The 17,752-nt window shown below is 56.1% G+C and overlaps 2 protein-coding genes and 1 pseudogene across 2 annotated transcripts; 2 read left to right on the top strand and 1 right to left on the bottom strand.

The window, feature by feature from the left end:
• The window catches only part of LOC138102496 (zinc finger protein 850-like), a 176,932-nt pseudogene extending 174,173 nt beyond the window's left edge, over window positions 1–2,759 (top strand).
• A 111-nt stretch (window positions 2,760–2,870) lies between these two features.
• LOC138102479 (major histocompatibility complex class I-related gene protein-like) lies at window positions 2,871–9,907 on the bottom strand. Its single transcript, XM_069000177.1, is given in 5 exon segments — window positions 2,871–4,535; window positions 8,259–8,482; window positions 8,841–8,913; window positions 8,916–9,078; window positions 9,860–9,907. Coding segments are annotated over 5 exon segments (684 nt in total). The 3' UTR covers window positions 2,871–4,359.
• Window positions 9,908–12,171: 2,264 nt separating this feature from the next.
• LOC138102501 (zinc finger protein 892-like) lies at window positions 12,172–17,429 on the top strand. The gene is made up of 2 exons (XM_069000199.1): window positions 12,172–15,936; window positions 16,117–17,429. Exons 1-2 carry the CDS (start codon window positions 15,801–15,803, stop codon window positions 17,037–17,039), a joined length of 1,059 nt encoding a protein of 352 aa, XP_068856300.1. The 5' UTR covers window positions 12,172–15,800; the 3' UTR covers window positions 17,040–17,429.
• Window positions 17,430–17,752: the final 323 nt, after the last annotated feature.

Genomic DNA, 17,752 nt, shown 5'->3' with positions numbered 1-17,752 from the left:
AGAGAGGGGGAACTCCTGTGAGGCTTTTTCAGGGCTGAATCTTGGTGTTTGTGAGGTTTTTCTGGATCCCAGATGCCCGATGACTTGTAGAGATGGACTTGGGCAGGGGGACATTCAAACTTAATGTGCTTATCTCTTGTTTTTCCCCAAACCAGGATTTCCCATTCCCAAACCTTTGCCAAATGGAGAAGGGGACTCTGAGGAAGAGGAAGATGCCCCGGGACCCCCAGGCAGGTGAGGAGGAAGTCAGTGCCCCTTTCCCCCTCTCTCCTGCTCCATCTTCCAGCCCAGCATCACCCCCGGCTGCAGGACAACCCCACTGCCGACGCCGTCCTGCCGGGGACGGACTGGGGGGATCTCCTTCCCCTTCCCTCTGGCACGGAGGCAAATCCCATCCTCTCCTTGTCCTTCCTCCCCCAGACAAGGAGCTGAGGATGGAGACCAGGGAGGACAAATCCCCGCAGCAGAACCTGGTGGAAGAGGCCGTTTTGAGCAGCTCCATGGCGCAGGAATCCAACGGGGAGGAAAAGCCCCAGAGATCCCGTAGGAGGAGGGTCTGCAAACGCAGCCCAGGGTGCTCTGAGGAGGAAAGACCCACCCTGTGCCCGGAAGGTGGTCAGAGATCCAAACTGAGCTCAAACCTGGTGGTCCATGAGCAGCTTCAAACTGAGGAGAAGCCCCATAAGTGCTTGGAATGTGGGAAGAGCTTCAGCCGGAGCTCCAGCCTGATCCTCCACCAGAGGATCCACACTGGGGAACGGCCCTATGAGTGTGGTGAATGTGGGAAGGGCTTCAGCACAAGCTCCAGCCTGATCCGCCACCAGATGATCCACACTGGGGAACGGCCCTATGAGTGTGGGGAATGTGGGAAGAGCTTCAGCCACAGCTCCAGCCTGATCATCCACCAGAGGAGCCACACTGGGGAGAGGCCCTACAAGTGCCTGGAGTGTGGGAAGAGCTTCAGGCACAGATACAGCCTGACTCTCCACCAGAGGTTCCACACTGGGGAGAGGCTCTATGAGTGTGGGGAATGTGGGCAAAGCTTCAGACAGAGCTCTGAGCTGATCATCCACCAGAGGAGCCACACCGGGGAGAGGCCCTACGAGTGTCCTGAGTGTGGGAAGAGGTTTCATACCAGCTCCCATCTCCTCCTGCACCAGCGGACGCACACAGATGAGAGGCCCTTCCGCTGCCCTGACTGCAGGAAGGGCTTCAAACGCAACTCCCACCTGATCAGGCACCGGCGCATCCACACCGGGGAATGGCCCTATGAGTGTCCTGCGTGTGGGAAGGGCTTCAGAGACAGCTCCGACCTTATCTACCACCAGAAGATCCACACTGGGGAGAGGCCTTATGAGTGTCCCGAGTGTGGGAAGAGGTTTCAGATGAGCTCTGAGCTCCTCAAGCACCAGCGGATTCACACAGAGGAGCGACTGTTCCACTGCCCTGACTGCGGGCAGGGATTCAACACCAATGCCCACCTCATCAGGCACCAGCGCATCCACACCTGGGAGAGGCCCTATGAGTGTCCTGAGTGTGGGAAGAGCTTCACCGAGAGATACAAACTTATCTACCACCAGAAGATCCACACCGGGGAGGGGCCCTACAAGTGTCCTGAGTGTGGGAAGAGCTTCATCCAGAGCTCTCACTTGAACAGACACCAATGGAGCCACCGGTAAGTGAAGCCCTGCGAGTGCCCCGAGTGTGGGAAGAGCTTCATCCACTGCTCCAACTTCATCCCCCATGGAAGGACTCACATTCCCTGTATCCATGTTGGGAAGACACCTGGCTGGTTGTCTCCATATCCTTCTGAATCCCCACAGTCACCAGGGGTGATGATGTTTGGGAGGATTTGGGGGTTCTGAGGGGAGATGGTGTTGGAGAGAATGAAAGTTTGGTAAGAAAGTTTCACAGATACGTAGGCTTGGCAGAAAGATCTCTGAATATAGAAACTGAGGATGAGATAGAAATGAAAGCAAGTTTTGCTATAGAGTAAAAGATGTTTTGCTGAAACACTAACCACTGAATAACTGAGAAGGCAAAGGTTGGAGATGAGTTGGACGGTGATTTTTATGATTAGGACAAAGGTATGTGACTACAAAGACATGTTTTTCACCAAGTAAATAAGTCTCAAGAAGAGCATAAGTAAATAGAAAACATGTCTTTACCAAAAAGAGTGATATGGCAGGCAAACAAGAAATGTCAATTTAGCAAGAAGAGAGGTCAGAGAATTTCCCATTGTAAGCTTAAATTGTAACATACTTTCTCTTGTGATTGGATAGTAATGACTACAGTATTGTAATGGTAGTAGTTATGATAGGCTATAGGCAAATGTAAAGGTGCTGTGTATGGTGCTTATTGGTCGTTATGTATTAAGCTACTCAGCAAAGAAAAGTATATAATGCTTTATAACTTGAACAGAAAGGGGCTTCAGGAATGCCTACAAGCTGTAGCTGGCAGCTGTAGGGCTGGCTCTGGATACCCACTCCCTGAACTACTGTAACTTTGCCTATGCAATAAACAGCTTTCAGGAGAGCCACCTGAAGTCCAGACATCCTTCGTGAACCTTTCTCGAATAAGATATGGAAGAGTTTTCTCCATCGCTTTGCACTCCAGAAGATGAGAAGCCTCGATCTGTCACCTCAAAACCAGTGAATCCCACTAAAAAATGTTAAGCTCCCACTCCAAATGGCTCAGTCACATTCCAAAAGTACTTGACCCTACAGCCCCCTCAAAATCGCCAGGAGGGGCTGGATGGGCATTCAGAGGGTGTGGGAGGTACATTGGGGGGGGTAGGCAGTGAGAGGGGGGTAGGGGTTTGGAATGAAGAGCTGAAGGCTGGGGATGATGAGGCCGGGGGGAATCTCCTTTCTGGGTATCCCCCACATCTGAGGGCATTTGGCTTATCCCCTGTTCCTGAGGGGATACAGGGAGACAAGGGAGGACACATGGCTCTGGCACTTGGAGTGGACACCACAGGGAGGGACACAGAGAGCCCATTTTGGGGAAGGTCCTGCTGCTTTCTGCCAATTTTGGAGGCTAGAAATGGCTTTTGGAGTTTTCCCGGTAATTTCTGGAAGCTGAGGTGACACCCCCTCCTCATTTTGTGATGGTGAGGAGACACCATTTTGGGGAGGATCCTGCTGCTTTCCACCAACCTGGGGCAGGGATATAAATGGCTTGTGGGCCCCGTGCCTCATTTTGGGAGGTTGGGGTGACCCCACGGTTCCACCGGTGTCTGAGGGAGGGCTATAACTCCCAGTTTTGGTGGTTATAAGCAGCTTGTGGGGGTCCCACGTTTGACGGAGGCCCCCAGCCCCCACCCCAAAGCAGCCTTTGGCCAATCAGAGCGTGCGGCGGTGATGACTCAGCAGTTGCCATGGAGATGTGCAGGTGCCAGAGACCACAACACTTTTAAGCCAATCAGAAAATGCACAAAACAATTTTTACTCAGTCAGAGCTTTTCTCACCGATGACTCCTGTACTGGTTTGGCACAGCCTGGTTTTTGGTGGCGGGGGGACCACAGAGGTGGCTCCTGTGAGATGCTGCTGGAAGCTTCCACCATGTCCAGCAGCGCCAGTCCCCGATGGCTCTGAAGATGGACATGCTGCTGGCCAAAACTGGGCCAATGAGAGAGGCTGGTAATGCCTCTGGGATAACAGATTTAAGAGGAAAATCAAAACAAAGTCACAGTTTTTCTTTTGGTCAGAGAAGAGGAGGAGGTGAGAACGTGTGAGGGAAACAACGTGGAGACACCAAGGTCAGTGAAGAAGGAGGGGAAGGAGGTGCTCGTGATATGCAGAAAAGACTCCACTACTGGAATAAGTAGTAAAGTAGCTATGTTTATTCCAGCGCTGGGATGCATGGGGGATAGTTCCTCCAAAGTCATGTGTGCCGACAGCTGCATTCAGCTTGGTATATACTGGGTTACAAGTTCCATATTCATTAAGTTTCCCAATATGCCTATACATATTCATTACCTAGCCCCACCTAGCCTTACCTCGTATTACAGTGAGCCCAAAAGCCATTTACATCTGTGTTGTGCTTGCACAGTGTTGTCTGGTGGTCGTGGGCAGGGGTCTCCAGGATGAAATAAGAGTCTTCCTCAGATGAAGTAAAGGGTCTTCCTCATCCTGAACTTTTCACCTTGCTTCCCTGCGCCTGCTCTTTATGTCCCTTGCCCAAGTCTAAACTTCAAGACTGGTTTGAGTTAGTTTTAGGTTAAAAACAGGATCATTGGTCAAGATTCCTTCCCTCTATCAATAGTCTCGTATCTTCTCATCCTGCCTTGGTAGGCACAATAAGTGTTGAGCAAGCTGTATGCATTGCTTCTAACAAACAACTTCTTAGCAAATCATTTAACCTTTGCCTCCCCATCCCCCTGATTTCCTCCAGGCTCCGGCGCTGAGGCGCTGAGATTCCTCTGCAGGCCGTGGTGATGAACATGGTGAAACAGCCTCTGGGGATCCATGGGGGATGCAATAATCAACCCACAGCCTGGGGGGAAGGTGCTCACACCGGAGTAGGTGGATGTCTGGAAGAGAATGTGATCCAGTGAAAGACCCAGTGGAGAGAGGGGGTGTCACGTTCCATTGTGGAGAACTGTGAGGAGTTCTTTTAAAAATGGATGGTCAGGAAGGGAATGAAGCCAAACGAGGCAAACATTGTCTCTGAGAACCGTTTATTGACAACAAAAGGAGAAGGAAAAGGAGCTGCCCGAGCAGAAGATGGCTAGAGGAGGCAGAAAAGAAGAAAGGAAAATGGAAAAAGACTGGGGGAGAGGGGAGAGAGGGGACAGAGAGAAAAAGAGGGCGTTACCCCCAGTGGGTCACGGCAGTGCTGTCGGCGCCTGAGGGGGGCTGTACACGCTGCCTGCCTGTGGCCCGGCCAGGCCCAACCGAGCCTGCACAGCTCCTGGAGGGGCGTGGCTCGATGGGCATGGCTCCCGTGGCGACGGCCCTGGACACGTGGTGAGTGGGTGCTCGGACGGGAGGACGAGGAGCCTGGACGGGGTCGCAGTGAGCGCCTGGATTGGCGTGGCAGGGCGGGCAGCGATGGCTGGATCAGGGCGGTAGGGCAGGATTCAGGCAGCTCAGGCAGGAAGGCAGGGCGAAGCAGTGAGGCGGTGCTCAGGGCACAGGAAGGCAGGACAGGTGCGAGGGCAGCAGAGCCAGAAGGCAGGCTGGGGCCAGGATGTTATAAACAGTGAAGGGAGATGTTGGTTTTCATATTTGGAGTTACTGATTCAAGGGGTTAAAGAGTTAATCAAGAAGTTTAATACTGTTAAAGTTCTCTGATTTCAGGTTGGAAAATGACTGGAAGTTGAGAGTGATGGTTAGAGTTAGATTGTATGTTAGGATGCTTTAGTGTTCAGGATGTTTTTACTGTTGAATTGTCAATGATTAATATAAAACAAAATGGCTGATGGGAATAACTTTCCAGAATCTTCTTGGGGGTGGGGAGTGTGCAAGTGCCAGTCAAAACCACCAGAACGTGTCACTCAGGCTGGGGCCCCTCCTTTAGGCAGCAACTGGGCATGCTCCAGAGGGATGAGCTGGCCCCTATGGGCAGGCATGAGGGAGGGACCAAACCAACCCGGCCCCTGACTGGACAAATGTGTCCAGATACCCTGATTGACACTGGGAGGGGAGAACAGGCCTTGCGGAAGCCCCGAGGGTTGTGCCCCAGCTAACCCTCGTAGCCAAGTGCCCAGCACTGCTGTCCTTTGTTTTGTAGGCAGGCAGCTTGCTGCTTGGGGTCTGTAGTTGTCAATTATTAAATTTTTTTAAATAAAACCCTTTCAACTTTTGAATTGGCTTGTTGTTTTTCACACAGGCAGCAAACAGTAGCGAGGCCTCCTGAGCAAGCAGCAGTGAGCCCTGACACAGTTGGGTTTTATACTCCCCCGGCCCCTCCCAAAGGCTGCCTGAGGACAGGGAACCATTGGCCTAGTCCAGCTTTCCTGGGCCATCCATTGGTGGAGACCTCTCCGCGACCTGACTGGAGAAGCCCTTTCACAGTGTCTCCTACTGCCTTCCTCATGTGGGGTGTTGCCAGGCCAAGGCTCCCCAGAGATGAGGCTTCCCCCGCTCGTGGCCACCTCCTGCAAGTGGCAGGTGTACACTCCCTGCCCCCGCGTGCCTCTGAAAACCCTGACAGCCAGAGATGAGGCAACCTAAAATGGCTGAACTCAAACTGAATTGGATCCTCACAAAGAGCCCTGCTCCCAGGCTGGAGCAGCCTGGCCTTGGAGGACTGCACCCTGGAACCTTACTGGAGCTTACTGGTGGCTGTGACTGGGAATGACTATGAGCAAGCTGAGGGTAACTGGGCTATACTGAGAGTGTTTGTAACCACACTGGGGGTGACTGGGAACACACTGAGAGTGACTGGGAGTGACTAGGTCTACATTGGGGGCAACTGGGATTGACTGGGACCATGCTGGGGGAGACTGGGATCCTACTGGACACATACAGGTATCATACATGGAATGACTGGCTCTGTTCTAGGGGCAACTGAGAGTAACTGGGATCAGACTGGGAGCAACTGGGTCCACACTGAGGGTGACTGGGTCATACTGGGATCATACCGAAAGTGACTGGGAGCATCCTGAGGGCAACTGGTATATACAGGGAGTGACTGGAATCATGCTGGAAGCTACTGGTAGATACTGGGAGACACTGGGAGTGACTGGGATCATAGAGGAGCCATAAAGGAAGTTACTGGAACAATACTGGGAGTATCTGGGAGTGACTGGGATCATACTGGGAGTTACTAGGACTATGCTGGGAGCAAATGGCATTGTACTGAGGGTGACTGGGTTAATACTGGAATCATACTGGGGAGGACTGGAGCCACAATGAGAGTAACTGGGATCATACTGGGGGAAACTGGAACTGTACTGGGAGTGCCGTGAACTATACTAGGGGGGAATGGGAACACCTGGGACAATGCAGGGATCATAGTGGGAGTGACCAGGGTCATACTGGGATCATACTGAGTGTAACTGAAAATGACTGGGATCATACTGGGGAGTGAGCTGGGACCATACTGGGGTTACTAGGAGCCACAGGGCCCATGCTGGGAGTGACCTGGGCCCCCTGGAGGAACTGGCCCAGCTGGGGCTCAGGGTTGTTCTTCCCCAGGGCTGCCCCAGGTCCTGCTGCCACCCCCGGCCCCACAGAGCCAAGGGACACGGAATGGCTGAGGGACACGGAACAGCCGAGGGACATGGGACAGCCAAGGAACACGGCCTGGCCCAGGGACACTGTGCTCCAGCACTTTGGGCTGTTGTGCCTGGGGCGTTGCCCTTGGGCTCCCAGGACAGGCAGAGGGGGTAGAATCCTCTCCAGGAGCTGTTGTTGGCTTTAAGCTTTGGTGTTGGACATTCCCATGGAGCAGTGGCTGGAGCCCGGCTGGTGCCTGGTGCCACCAAAGCCGCTCCATCAGTGCCCTCCTGCCCCCGGCAGGGCAGAGACTACCAAAGGAAAGGCTTGAATTTGGCTTGGGGCAGGGAGAGGGCACTCCCCTGGCGCTGCCAGGGGCACCACAGACCCGGCCTGGGGAAGGGATTGGGATTTATGTGTTGGGAAATAGAATTATTGGGATCAATAAAAGAACTGTGCAAGCAATAGGCCTGGAAGCTAAAGGCCTGTGTGTGAGAAAACTCTCCATGAGAAAGTCTCTGTGTGAAAAATAAAAAGTAGGGCTGGGAACAAAGAGGGAGTTTTGAAACGGTGCAGCTGTCCTGATAAGCTGTGCTATCCGGGAGTGAACGAGGGAGATGGGCACTGAATTCTTTTAATCATAACAAGACTATGGAAGCTTGCCAATGTAAGTCCAATTATGTAAAAGTAGAAATGTGTTTTGATAAGCTTTAAGCCACTTAGGAGTTAACAAGCTGGTATACTGTATAAGTGCCTTTGGATTGCTAATAAACAGAGTTTGCTCTAATCAATCATAATGGTTGGACTGCTTCTCTCTCCCCCCACCGGGGACCCGGGCTCCTCGTCTTGTTAAGCTTCTAACATTTATGTCCCATTGAATCACAGCAGGGAATTGATTGGACATAAATTCCAGTCATTCCCCCATGGAGTTCCCATGGCAGTGGGCTGGGGGGGAGATGCGTCCATGGAATTCTCACCTGACTTGGGATAAGAGTGAGATCCATCCATGGAAATTCCATGGGAATTCCTGCATTCCCAGGTCCACCCTTCCTGAATCCCACATTCCCACAGGAATTCCCCCACACACCCACCTTTGTGCTCCAGAGCCTCCTGACCACATCCAATGTATTTTGGGAGCTCTTCCACACAGGTGTGTCCCAGGTAATGCTTCATCCGCTCTGCCAGGATCCCTTTGGATTCCCAGCACCTCTGGGGGATCCAGGTGGCACCGTCAGACACCACAAAGCTTGCGGATCCCAGCTGGAAGGAGATGAAATCCCACCCGTCGTAGCCGTGCCGGTGGGATCCATGAACGCTCCGTTGGACAGGAGGTCACAGCTGGAAACCACCTGCACTGTGGGGAGACCTGGGAACGAGGAGAGAATGGACCCATGGAGTCGTGTCCCAGCCCCACGGAGCCCCTTGCAGCTCCCTGGATTCCTATGCCAGGCCCACAGATCCCATCCCACTCCCACAAATCCCACCCCCAGAGATCCACCCCATTCCCACAGATCCCAGCCCAGCCCCCAGCTCCCCCCACTCCCCCTGCTCTGGTTGTACCGGCCCCGTCTCCAGGTCACTGTCAAGCACGTGCTGGTTCCTCTCCTTGAGCCGGGTCTGGCTATCCCAATATCCCGGGTCTGGCTATCCCAGTATCCTCGCTCGGTTCTCACTCCCATCCCCATGCCTGCAGCTCCATCCGGCCCCGCTCGCTGTGGCAGCACTCAGAAGGGGTCCCGTCCACGTCCCCGTGATCAGGGACTGGGGGACCCCCGGGCTGGGCTCTGACAGTGCCACTTCCAGGTACTGCAGGGAGTGGAGAATTGGGGGACACAGAGATCTGGGGGGGTGGGAGTTTGGGGATCCAGGGGGTCCACAGGTCAAGGAGAGGAGGGACTTGAGCTGGGAGAGCTGGGAAGGAGGTTCAGGGGCTCAGAGTCAAGGAAAGGGGGTGCAGGAACTGGGAGAGGTGGGATGGGGTGTCCAGGGAATCCTGTGCCCAGGAAAGGGGGTGCCAGGGGCCCTCAGTGTGAGGAAAGGAGGGGCTGGGGGCTGGGAAATACAGGAATGGGGGCCAGGGGGCCCAGGGTCAAGGAAAAGGGTGGGTCTGGAGCTGGGAGAGGTGGGGTGGCCAGGAAAAGGTTGTGTTGGTGCCGGATAAGGGGGTGCAGGGGGGTCTCAGTGCCAGGGAAAGGGGTAAAAGGGCATCTTGGTTCTCAGGAATGGGGGTCCAGGGGAGTCTCAGGGTCAAGGAAACGGGAGTGCAGGGACGTGGAGAGGTAGAAGGGAGGTCCAGGGGTTCCCTGTGCCCAGGAAAGGGGAGTCCAGGGTTTCCTAGAAAAGGGGGGTGACAGGGTGGGGACACCCGGCATGTCCAGGAAGGGGAGTTCAGGGGGGTCTCCGGTTTTGCAGAAAGGTGGGGCTGGTGGCTGGGAAAGGCAGGAATGGGGGTCCAAGGAGTTCCAGGGTGTCCCAGCACCAAGAACATGGGAGTTTGGGATGGTGGGAGACATGGGATAGCTGGGAAAAAGGGAGCAGGGGGGTCGTCATTTCCGGCAATAGGGGATTCAGGGGGGTCCCTATGGAGGATAAGGCAGTTCAGGGGGGTCCCATTCCTGGGAATGGGGATTCAGGGGGTCCCGTTCCCAGGAATGGCGGTTCAGGGGGGTCTCAGGGGGTGCCGAGGTCCCACTCCCTCCTCACCGCCCCCAGGAGCCCCCAGCCCCAGCGCTGGAGCCATCGCGCTGCTCCAGGCAGATCCCGGTGGCGCAGGCTGGGAGATGCAGCAGTGCCCGAGGAAGGGCAGGTGGAAAGGGGGGATCACTTCCAGCTGTCCCCAGGGAAGGCTCTGTAAATCCCAGGCAATCCCAGTCGCTCCCAGTGTGTGTCCCCAGCCACCCCCAGTATGGTTACACACACTCCCAGTATATCCCAGCATGTCCATAGTCATTCCCAGATGCTCCCAGTGGTCCCAGGAAGGTGTTTGTTATCCAACTATCATACCAGTCACGCCCAGTATATCCCAGTTGCCTCCAGCATGCGCCCAGTCCTTCCCAGTTACTCCAGTTTGCTTGCAGCATGATCCCAATTTCTCTCAGTTGCTCCCAGTAGCCCAAAGTGTGACCCCAGTTGCTCCCTTTCAACACCAATATGATCCCAGTCACATGCCAGCACTCCCAGTATGGTACCAGTTTCATCCCAGTTATTTCCAATCACTCCCAGTATGGTCAGAGTTTTCATCCCAATTACTCCCAGTATGGGCCCAGTTGCCTCCACCATGGTTCCAGTTGCTTCCTAGATCAACCCAGTCAGTCCCAGTATGATGACATTTGCTCCCAGCGTGCTCCCAGTTGCTCCCAGTCACCCCCAGTATGGGGGATGATATGCATGCTGTGTTCCCAGTCACTCTCAGATACTCCCAGTATTAGTCCAGTCACTCCCAATAGGATCCAAATATGACCCCAGTGTGCTCCCAGTCACTGCCAGTATGAACCAGTTGCCCCCCACAGGTTCCAGTTGCTCTCTTTCACCCTCACTTTTGTTCCAGTCACTCCCAGTGTGCTCCCAGTCTCTCCCAGTTCCCTCCAGCATATTCCCAGTCACTCCCAGTTCCTCCCAGTTGCTTCCAGCATGATCCCATTTGCTCACAACCATTCCCAGTCAGCCTCTGTGTAGTCGCACTCACTGCCAGTATGATCCCAGTCACCTCCAGCATCATCCCAATTCATCACAGTAGAAGCCCAGTTGCTTCCAATCACCCCCAGCATGCACCTAGTCACTCCCAGTTGCTCCTGGCATGATCCCAGTTGCTCCCAGCTGCTCCCGGTCACCCTCAGCATGATCCCAGTCACTGCCAGTATATCCCATTTGCCCGCAGCATGGTCTCAATTGCCGCCCTCAGGCGTCCCAGTATGATCCCAGTACGATTCCAGTCTCCCTCAGTGTGATTGCAGTCTCCCCCGGCATGGGCCCAGCTGCTCCCAGTATGATGACAGTACGATCCCAGTACAGCCCAGTCACTGCCAGTATGATCTCAGTACGATCCCAGTACAAAGCAGTCACTGCCAGTGATGCCACTCCTGGGATCCCCCAGCCCTCTTTGTGTTCCCCCTCCCGGCTCTCCAGGCTCCGAGAGGAACCCCAAGGGCTGCAAGCCCCCACCCAGGGTCCCCAGCAAGGCCCAGTTCGGATGTGCAGCCCCCAATGTTCCCAGTTTCCCTCTCCTTTCCCCGGGCCGGGTTCCCCCGCCCCCAGCGGGTGGGAGCAGCCGAGAGCCCCGCGCTGCCCATCCCGACCTGTCCCGGCTCCATCCCCGCTGCTCCCGCGGGCTGCGAGGGGCTCGGGAACGGGGCAGGGGGAAGGGGAGGAGGAGGAGGCGGAGGTGGGATTGGGGAGAGGCGGGAAGAGGAGGAGGAGGAGGGAGGAAGAGGCGGAGCGGCAGCGGGAAGCTGGAGGAGAGGAGGAAGCGCTGGGCTCCAGCGCTCCCGGAACTCGCAGCCCCCCGGGACCATCGGCCCCCGTCCCGCAGGTGCCCGGGGAGGGGGAGCTCGCCCCAAATGTCCCGGGGGGGTCCCTGGGTTTGGGGTTTTTTGGGGGATGTTTGGAGCTTGCGGAACTCCAAAGCCGAACCGCAAATGCCCTCGGGAGGACATCGGGGGGTCCCGGGAGGTGTTTTTGGGGGGTCCCGGTGGCGGTGCCGGCAGAGCCGCGGCGGGGGCGGGGGGATGCGGGTCCCCCCGCGGTGGGGGTTGGGCTTCCCGGGCCGGGCCCTCCGAGCTCTGCCGGGGCCCCGTGGGGACCACGCGGGGGTGGGGGGACACTGGTTTTGGGGACCCCCGGGAGCCCCGGCTTCCCTAAGCGGGACCCCAGAGAGAGGAGACCCCCAGAACCCCAAAGCGGGGATCCCGAGGGGGGGACCCCTGGCATTGGCGGGATCCCGGCGGGGGGGTCTGAGGGCTGGAGGGGCGGCATGGCCGGGAAAGGGGCTCGGGGGTCCCGGGGCTGGGAAATGGCTGCTCCCAGTATGAGCCCAGTTCCCCCCCCTCCGAGTGGTTCCAGTTTCCTCATCAGTCCCAGTATGAGCCCACTTAGTCCCAGTATGATCCTGGTCACTTCCCCTCACTCCCTGTAGGATCTCTGTTGCTCCCAGTATGAACCCAGTCACTCCCAGTCATTCCCCATTGGGATGCAATTTGCCCCCAGCATGATCCCACAGTTGCACCCAGTTCCTTCCACTTTTGTCCAGTGTGTTCCCAGTTTTCCCAGCTGCTCCTAGCGTCGTCCCAGTCATTCCCAGTATGATGCCAGTCTCTCCCAGCAGGGCCCCAGTCACTCACACTTGCCCCCAGTGTGGCCCCAGTGTGGTCCCAGTTCCACCCACATGGTCTCAGACACTCCCAGTATATCCCAGTTGCCCTGAACATTCTCGTGGTCATTCCCAGGCACTCCCAGTTACCTCAGCATGGTGCAATTAATCCCCAATTTTATCCCAGTCACTGCCAGTACATCCCAGTTGTCACCAGCATGCATCCTATCATTCCCAGTTTCTCCCAGTCTGATCTCAGTGTATCCCCAGTAGGCCCTCAGCATGGGCCTGGTAGCTCCCAGTAACCCCTAGTCAGGGTCCATTGACACCCACTATCATCCCAGTATGATCCCAGTCACTTCCAGTATGATGCCAGTGGCCCCCAGTGTGATTCCAGTTGTTGCCTGCCAGTGCCAGCATGAGCCCAGTAGCCTCCTGTATGATCCCTGTGACTCCCTGTCTCTCCCAGTATATCCCAGTCACCCCCAGCATGTTCCCAGTCCTTCCCACTTCTTCCCAGTTGCTTTCAGCATGATTCCAGTTGCTCACAGCCATTCCCAGTCAATCCCAGGATGATTCCAGACACCCTCAGTATGATCCCAGTCTCACCCAGCTGCTCCCACCGTGATTCCAGTATGATCCCACTTGCCCCCAGCATAGTTCCAGTTGTTCCTGGTTCCTCCCAATATGATCCCAGTTGCCCCTAGAATAGTCCCAGTCACGCCCAGTTGCCCCCAGCATAGATCCAGTTGCTCCCAGGTGCCTCCAGCATGGTCCCAGTTGTCCCCAGCATGGTCCCAGCTGTTACCAGTGTGATTCCAGTAAGCCCCAGTATGGTTACAGACACTCCCAGTATATCCCAGTTGGCCTCAGCATGCTTGTAGTCATTCCCAGGCACTCCCAGTTACACCAGTAAGGTTCTAGTTCCCTCAGAATGATCTCAGTCTTTCCCAGTTACTCCCAGTTGCTTCCAGTAGGATCCCAGTTTCTGGCAGTTGCCCAAAGTGTTGTCCCAGTTGCTCCCAGTATGAATCCAGTTGCCCCAGTTGTGGTCTCAGTCCCCTCAGCATGGTTCCAGTACCTTCCAGCTGATCCCAGCTGCTCTAAATGTGTCCACATTTTCATCCCAACATGGGCCCTGTTGCTCCCAGTAAGCCCCAGTCCGGATCTGTTCACACCTGCTGTAATCCCAGTGGCTCTCCGCATGATCCCAGTAGGAACCGTAGTCACTGTCAGTCTGGTTCCAGTCACTCCCAGTATGATTCCAGTTACCCCAAACGTGATCCCAACTGCTCCCTCTCAATGCCAGTATGATCCCAGTTGCACCCAGTCACCCCCAGTATGATCCCAGTTGCACTCAATCCCCCTCCAGTATGGTTACAGTCACCCCCAGTATGACACCAGTCACTCCCAGATACTCCTGGTATTATTTCAGTCATGCCCAGTGAGACTCCCTGTCACTGCCAGTGTGGGCCCAGTTGCTCCCAGTATGAATCCAGTCACTCCCAGTCACTCCAAATATGATCCCATTTGTTCCCAGCATGGTCTCTGTTGCTCTCAGTCACCTCCAGTATGGTTCCAGTCACGGCCAGCACCTTTCCGGTCACTCCCAGTCTGATTCCAGTATGATTGCAGTCACTCTCAGATACCCCCAGTACCCTTCCAGTCACTGTCAGTATGATCCCAGCCAGTTCCTGGAGGATCCCAGTATGACTGCGGCATGGGCACAGCTGCTCTCATGATCTTCCAGTGTGGTTCCAGATGAATCCAGTTGCCCCTAGTATAGTCCCAGTCACTCCCCATATGATCCCAGTCCCTCCCAGCATGGTCCCAGTCGTGCCCAGTTGCCCCCAGTTCAGACCCAGTCACTCCCACTTTCTCCCAGTAGCTCCCAGCATGGTCCATTTCTCCCCAGCATGGTCCTGGTTGTTCCCATTCAATCCCAGTCAATCCCAGTATGGTTACAGATACTCCCAGTATATCCCAGTTGGCCTCAGCATGCTTGTAGTCATTCCCAGTCCCACCCAGTTGCCCCAGTAAGGTTCCAGTTACCCCAGTACAAAGTAGTCACTGCCAGCAATGCCACTCCTGGGATCCCCCAGCCCTCTCTGTGTTCCCCCTTCCAGCTCTCCAGGCTCCCCAGAGGAGTCCCAAGGGCTGCAAGTCCCCACCCAGGGTCCCCAGCAAGGCCCAGTTTGGATGTGCAGCCCCCAATGTTCCCAGTTTCCCTCTCCTTTCCCCGGGCCTGGTTCCCCCGCCCCCAGCGGGTGGGAGCAGCCGAGAGCCCCGCGCTGCCCATCCCGACCTGGCCCGGCTCCATCCCCGCTGCTCCCACGGGCTGCGAGGGGCTCGGGAACGGGGGACCCAGGGTGTCACTGGTTGTGGGGGAAAGAGAAGAAGGGATGGGAGAGGAGGAAGGGCAGGGACAAGGGAGGATCAAGAAAAGGGGAAGGAAGCATGAGGTTTAGCGCTCTCAGAATTCACAGCCCCCGACCTTTGGAAGCATCACCCCACATCCCGCAGGTGCCCGGGAAGGGGGAGCTTGGCCCAGATATCCTGAGGGGGTTTCTGGGTTGGGTTTTTTTGGAGGGGGATGTTTGGAGTATGAAGAACTCCAAAGCTGAGCAGAAAATGCCCCTTGTGAGGACATTGGGGGTCCCCAGGAGGTGTTTTTGGGGGGTCCTGGTGGTGGTGCCAGCACAGCTTTGGCAGTGGGCAGGGGGATGTGGGGTCCCCCCGCAGTGGGGGTTGGGTCTGCCTGGGTCAGGCATGGCCAACTCCAGCCCGGAGCCAGAGGGCTGCGGGACCCCCTTGGAGAGCCAGAGGGGGAACCTCAGGACCCCCAGAGATGGGAGAGCAGAGAGGGGCAGTACCGGGACCAGGGGAGCCCCGGCAGTCTGGAGGAGCAGACCCCTGTGACCCCCAGGACCCCAAAGTGGGGAGCCCAGAGAGGGGGGAGCGCCGCCATTTGCGGGACCCTCAACAGCCTGGAGAGGGGGAGGGGGGACTCCTTGGACCCCCTGCACCCCAAAGCAGAGAATAAGGGGAGAAGGGACCTGGGGATCCCATAACCCCCAGCATCCCTAAGTGGGAAGACCAAAGGGGGGAGCTTTTGGATTCCTGGACTCCCAGCAGCCTGGGGAGGGTGGAGACCAAGTAGATGGGGGACCCCGATAAAAGAGGGACCCCCAGCAGCTGGGACAGGGGGAACCCCCGAACACCAGAGCAGGGAGACTAGAGAGGGGGAACTCCTGTGAGGCTTTTTCAGGGCTGAATCTTGGTGTTTGGGAGGTTTTTCTGGGCTCCAGATGCCTGGTGACTTGTAGAGATGGACTTGGGCAGGGGGACATTCAAATTCAATATGTTCATCCCTTATTTTTCCCCAAACCACGATTTCCCATTCCCAAACCTTGGCCAGATGGAGGAGGAGGCTGTGAGGAAGATGCCCCGGGACCCCCAGGCAGGTGAGGAGGAAGTCCCTGCCCCTTTCCCCCTCTCTCCTGCTCCATCTCCCAGCCCAGCATCGCCCCCGGCTGCAGGACAACCCCGCTGCCGACACCATCCTGCCGGGGACGGACTGGAGGGATCTCCTTCCCTCTGGCACGGAGGCAAAACCCATCCTCTCCTTGTCCTTCCTCCCCCAGACAAGGAGCTGAGGATGGAGACCAGGGAGGACAAATCCCCGCAGCAGAACCTGGTGGAAGAGGCCATTTTGAGCATCTCCACAGCGCAGGAATCCAACGGGGAGGAAAAGCTGCAGACATCTGGCAGGAGGAGGGGCTGCAAACGCAGCCCAGGGTGCTCTGAGGAGGAAAGAGCCACCCTGTGCCAGGAAGGCGGCCGGAGATCCAGCCAGAGATCAGACCTGGTGGTCCATGAGCAGTATCAAACTGGGGAGAAGCCCCACAAGTGCTTGGAATGTGGGAAGACCTTCTGCTGGAGATCTCACCTGATCCGCCACCAGATGATCCACACTGGGGAACAGCCCTACAAGTGTGGGGAATGTGGGAAGAGCTTCAGCCAGAGCTCCAACCTGATCCGCCACCATATAATCCACACTGGAGAATGGCCCTACGAGTGTGGGGAGTGTGGGAAGGGCTTCAGACACAGCTCCAACCTGATCCGCCACCAGATGATCCACACTGGGGAGAGGCCATATGAGTGTGGGAAATGTGGGAAAAGCTTCAGAGACAGCTCCCACCTGATCCTCCACCAGATGATCCACACTGGGGAATGGCCCTATGAGTGCCTAGAATGTGGGAAGGGCTTCGGACAGAGCTCTGAGCTGATCATCCACCAGAGAAGCCACACTGGGGAGAGGCCCTACAAGTGTCCCGAGTGTGGGAAGATGTTTCAGACCAGCTCCGAGCTCCTCAAGCACCAGCAGATTCACACGGATGAGAGGCCCTTCCTCTGCCCTGACTGCGGGAAGGGCTTCAAACGCAACTCCCACCTCATCAGGCACCAGCACATCCACACTGGGAAGAGGCTCCACAAGTGTCCTGAGTGTGGCAAGAGCTTCATCCAGAGCTCAGCCTTGACCAGACACCAACAGAGGCACCAGTAAGTGAAGCCCTGCAAGTGCCCCGACTGCGGAAGACCTTCGTTCGCTGCTCCAACTTCATCCCCCACTGAAGGACCCACATTCCCTGTATCCATGTTGGGAAGACATCTGGCTGGTTGTCTCCATATCCTTCTGGATTCCCATAGGCACCAGGGATGATGATATTTGGGAGGATTTGGGGGTTCTGAGGAGATATGGAAGAGTTTTCTCCATTACTTTGCACTCCAGAAGATGAGAGGCCTCGATCTGTCACCTCAAAACCACTGAATCCCAGTGAAAAATGCTCAGCTCCCGCTCCAAATGGCTCAGTCACATTCCAAAAGTACTTGACCCTACAACCCCCTCAAAATCGCCAGGAGGGGCTGGATGGGCATTCAGAGGGTCTGGATGGAGTGGGAGGTACATTGGGGGGGGTGAGCAATGGGAGGGGGGCAGGGGATTGCAATGAAGAGCTGAAGGCTGGGGATGATGAGGCTGGGGGGAATCTCCTTTCTGGGTATCCCCCACATCTGAGGGCATTTGGGTTATCCCCAGTTCCTGAGGGGTTTTTTGGGTCCCCCCCAATCCTGAGGAGGGGGTACAGGGAGACAGGGGAGGACACGTGGCCCTGGCACTTGGAGTGGGCACCACAGGGAGGGAGACGGGGAGCCCATTTTGGGGAAGGTCCTGCTGCTTTCTGACAATTTTGGGGGCTTTTGGAGTTTTTCTGCTAATTC

Source organism: Aphelocoma coerulescens, unplaced genomic scaffold (genome assembly GCF_041296385.1).
Source record: "Aphelocoma coerulescens isolate FSJ_1873_10779 unplaced genomic scaffold, UR_Acoe_1.0 HiC_scaffold_77, whole genome shotgun sequence".
Taxonomy (NCBI): domain Eukaryota; kingdom Metazoa; phylum Chordata; class Aves; order Passeriformes; family Corvidae; genus Aphelocoma; species Aphelocoma coerulescens.
The sequence above is the reverse complement of the archived record's forward strand: the minus strand, read 5'-3'. Positions and strand labels throughout refer to the sequence as shown.